Source organism: Poecilia formosa, unplaced genomic scaffold, assembly GCF_000485575.1.
Source record: "Poecilia formosa unplaced genomic scaffold, Poecilia_formosa-5.1.2 Scaffold149, whole genome shotgun sequence".
Lineage (NCBI taxonomy): Eukaryota > Metazoa > Chordata > Actinopteri > Cyprinodontiformes > Poeciliidae > Poecilia > Poecilia formosa.
Genome location: NW_006800088.1, coordinates 196440 through 201065, shown reverse-complemented (window position 1 = coordinate 201065; position 4626 = coordinate 196440). Strand labels below are relative to the sequence as shown.

The following is a 4626-nucleotide window of genomic DNA, read 5'->3' as shown; positions in this document are numbered from 1 at the left end:
AATACATGTATTTTGGGGTTTTGCAAACAGTTCAGAACTTTACTAGACACTTTTTTCTAGTCGCTTGCTGCAGAGGTTTTCTTGCTTTTCTTCTATTTTTGTGGTTTCATGAGCCTCAAACTGTGTCGTATCTTTTTCCATATTGATCTTTCTCTGGCGACTGCCTCTACTGGGTCCTCTAACACGGTGGTGCCCAAAGTCGGTCCTGGAGGGCCGGCATCCTGCATGTTTCTCTCCCTGGTTTAACGCACCTGCATCAAATGATGGCTCATTTGAGGCCTAAGAGGAACATAGACAGTCTGAGGAGGTTGTTACTACCACCAGGGAGAGAACTAGAACATGCAGGATGCCGGCCCTCCAGGACCGACTTTGGGCACCACTGCTTACCGGGGTAGTGTTGTTCATAACTGGAGTCGACGCTTTGCCACTTTCCTCCTCGGTGGTCCAAAATCGTCTCTTTCTTTAAGCTCGTTTTTCAGTGTCTCCAGCTCCCTTTTATAGTAAAACTCACAGCTTGAGTACCGTTGCTGGAGAGCCGTCAGTTCTTTTTGCAAATGATCTCTCTCAGCTCCAAGTTTGTCAATAATATTTTGATCACTCAGCATTTTGTTTGAGTATTGCTCCATTTTTTGATCGATGCTCTGCTTAAATTCTTCCGCTTGATGTTTTATGGCAGTGTATGAAATTGTCGCTTGTTCCAGAGAAACTTGGAGATTATGAATCGCCTGCGTTGATTCCTGGTGTAATAAAGAAAACTGTCCTGCCATCCTCTGACTCATGCTGTTGTTTTCCACTCTTAGTGCCTCAATTAGCTGGTGGTCACTTTTTGTTCTTTCTAAATGAGCTTCTCTCTCAAGGTTCAGCTGATGACCGTAAGCTTCCACGTGGTGCCTCAGAGCAGAAACATCTGCTTCATACCTTGCTCTCAGTTCCTGGTAACAAACTGAACTTTGATCTAGAGAAGCTTGGAGATTTTGAATGACCTGAGTCGATTCCTGCTTTAACAATGAAAATTGTTGTTCCATCTTTTGACTCAGGTCGTTGTTTTCTGCTCTGAGAGCGTCAATGAGCTGAAGGTCATTCTTTGTTTTTTCTAAACTGACTTCTTTCTCACGATTCATTTGCTGCTTCAGAGCAGAAACATCTGATTGATACCTCCAGTTCAGCTCTCGGTATGAAACATTGATCTGCTCCAGCTGACTCTTCAGAAGCTTATTCGTTTCCTCCAGGCAGGACATTTTCTTTTGTAGATTCTCTTTCTCCGCTCTCAAATCTTCAATAATTTGTTGGGCCTGATTGATTCTGTCATCTTCTGTTTTAGATTGGCGCTCCTCTGCTGCCATCAGGTCTTTCTCCATATCTTTGAGCTGGCTGGCGAACATCTCCTTAAGTTTTCTCTGCTTCTTCAGCTCAGCTTTTGTGTTCTCCAGGTCTCTCTGCATGGAGGCCAACCTTTGGTTCTCCTGGATGCCAGTAGGAGCCGGTCTGTTCTCCTGCAAGGGTTGCTGATGTTGATCACACGGCTGGGGTTTCCTCCCACCGTTGCAGCGCTGTTGCTTTTGATTGGACATGTTTTTTCCAAACAATGATTTTTCAAATCTCACAACTCCTGAAGTGCTTTGCGTACGTCTGAACTAGTCAGTGGTGTAGCAAGCAAAGACAAGAAGTTAGAAGTTTGTTACATACATACAGAGCTGATGACATCACAAGCATGACTCTGGTTGTGACATCACAGAGGTTTCCTTCATCTTTGGAATGTGTTGCCGTTGGTTACGCTGTCTCTGTTGTTGATATACAAGCAGTTTATGCAGAGACATGTTTTCTTTTATTTGTTTTTTTTGGCAATATTTACATAAAATATGTCTGAATTTAGATTTCCAATGAAACTTACAACCCTTCAAAAGTATTCACACCTTCACACTTATACAAACCTGAAAGTTGCAAAGAAAAATGATACTCTCCTTTAAATCTTTGGGTAAAACTTTATTTAACGGGTTTTGAGTAGGACTGTCATGACACCATCATAAACATGACATAACTCCTGTCATGAACATGAGTAAGTCTTCATGAATATTTATGACTGTTGTCATAAAGTGTCATTCGGTAAATCGTGACACTTTTAATACAAATTTGACATTATTCAGAATGTCATGACAACTTGACATTAACCAAGAAATCATGATGTGACATCAATGTGTTATAAAAGTATTACTGATTAAACTTTAGCTTTAATAACATGAAGCAACATCATTTTTAAAGTCATGTTTTGCTGCAGCAGAAGAGCCAAACATCTATAAAACGAGGTGGAGGATGAGATCACCCAGATGGTCTCCAGCTGAGACGTTGGTGAGTCTCTTCATGTCCTTCATGTTAGACACTGTGACCAGGTCAGTGTGATTCTCTCTGCAGTACTGCTGAGCTTCAGTCCAGGTCTTATTCTCATTAATGTAGTGAAACTGATGGAGCTGACAGATGATGATGTAACACTGACCTGAAACATGAAACATATTCCTGTGTTATCAATCAATCAGTCACATTTATTTGCAGAGAACAAGGGAGTCGAAATGCTTTACAGCATAAAAACCCAATTAAAAGTCATAAAAAGAACACCGCACATTCAACAATTGAGAAAACCTTTGAGAATCCAGAAACATATATTATATAATTATAATGTACCAGAAAGCAGAGAGTCTAGTTGACTCTGGGAGAGCAGAGACAAAGTATTGAGCTGAAACTTACAGCTAGTTCTTTTTCACTGAGTTGGTTGTTTTTTTTATCGACTGCTAATGGCCAAATGATGATGTATGGCCAACACAGACCACTAAAGAAATGATCGATTTGAATATTTTATCATTTGAATATTTAAACTACAGAAAAATTCCCTGTAACGTAGAACTAAAAGAGAGGGAAGAGACTTATATGACATCCATACTCTCAGACTCATCATTTTTGCATGAACCTTTTCTGTTTCGGTGCTGAACCTTATTTGTGTTTCCGGTTTCGACCGCGCTCAGCTCTCCTTCTCCGTACATCCAGGTTTCAGCATGAGACACGTATCACACATGCTGTGTGTTTTCTTTGGACTCTGTCACACACCATGTCAAAGAGACCAGACAGAGAGGTCAAGAGGTCACTTCAGCTTCACAATCAGGCTAATGAAAATCATTAATGTTAAAAGGTGCTAAAAATAAACTGAACTCAAGGTGATGTCCAGTCTGCTTGGCTGAAATCTGTGATTTTTTTTACTCCTTTAAAACACACAAAACACTTTAATGTACGTTTCACTTGTGGTTATTCTTAAAATCTTTAATTAACTTCCATTTATGCTTGAAATACTGCCCTCTGGTGGCAGGTGGTGGAAACTGCAGCAGATCTTGTTTTGGTATTTTCTTAAATACCAGCAATATTTAAATTATTTAATGAGTGTTCTGTAAAGATGTTCATCATTTCAGTTGTAGAGTTCACCTATTGAGGTGCTACATTTCATTTAGATGTATAAGGAGGATAATTATTTAACCCCTGTATGAATCTTGGTTGAATATAATTAAATCTTTACCTAGGAAAAGCAAAAGTTAACAGATCAAATCCATATTTATTACGAATAATTCTGATTAAATTAGAATTGATAATAAATCTTCATTAGAACTATTATAGTAGCTTCATCTACTGTAAGGTTACTATAAGACAGTGAACTGTTTCATTTAGAAAATTTCAACCAAAGGATTCCTACCAATTTCATAATTTTACACAAGTTATATAAATTCATAAACATGAAAACAATACAGACTGAATTGACTTAGATTTACTCAAAAAGAAGAAAAAAAATCCCCTCATGTTTGTTTTTTGATATTTTATTGAAAGCACACAGTATAATTATGTTAGCTAAGGCTTTTATAAGTATCATAGTTTATGCTGACAAAAAACTGCATAAACTATGACTGCATGAGTTGGTTCTCTCAAGGTATTGAAGCTCAGAAGAAATGTTCATAGACACAGTTTAATCTGTTTAGAATGGATAAATATTCTGTTGTTGTTTTTTTGTTGTTTTATTCTTGGCCATACAGAAGGTCTTCGTTGAGAACAAAGAGTTTGGGTTTCGCTTAATTCTCCTGAAGATCCTGGATGTAAAATTACAAAATCTAACAGAAAAGACAAAATCACAAATCAAACTTTAAGAATGACTTAATTCAATCTTATAGCTGTCTCCACTGCACATAACTTGTAATTAGCCAGCAATAATTTCAAATGTTCAGAATAATTTTATGTTCCTAAAAATAAATATAGCACATAATAAAATAAAATGACACATATAATTTAATTTGGAAGTAAAACTTAACTTAAACACTAACTGCTGAATAACTTTCAGCACCAACTTTAAATAAATGTATTTGTAAATAACGGTAACACTAATATTAAAATTAGCAAACATTAACATTAAGACATTGTCTTTTTTTTTTTGCTTTTAAGTCGTTGCCGAAAACCAGCGGGAGTTTGAAAGCAATGTGCCGGGAGACGGTCGTTCTCTCCCGGCTTGACGAGCCGCTCCCCCCGGTCAGCTGCCGAGAGACAGCAGGCGCAAATCGTGACACCGCACCTACTAATGGCACTTCCGGTGGCAGGTGTGAC

The 4626-nt window shown here is 38.2% G+C and overlaps 1 protein-coding gene across 1 annotated transcript in view; it reads left to right on the top strand.

Moving 5' to 3' along the window:
• The first annotated feature begins 4500 nt into the window (after window positions 1-4500).
• The window catches only part of LOC103146001 (uncharacterized), a 7421-nt gene continuing 7295 nt past the window's right edge, over window positions 4501-4626 (top strand). Inside the window, exon 1 of the mRNA XM_016677175.1 lies at window positions 4501-4582. Coding sequence (XP_016532661.1) covers window positions 4501-4582 — 82 coding nt within the window. The remainder of the gene's footprint in view (window positions 4583-4626) is intronic.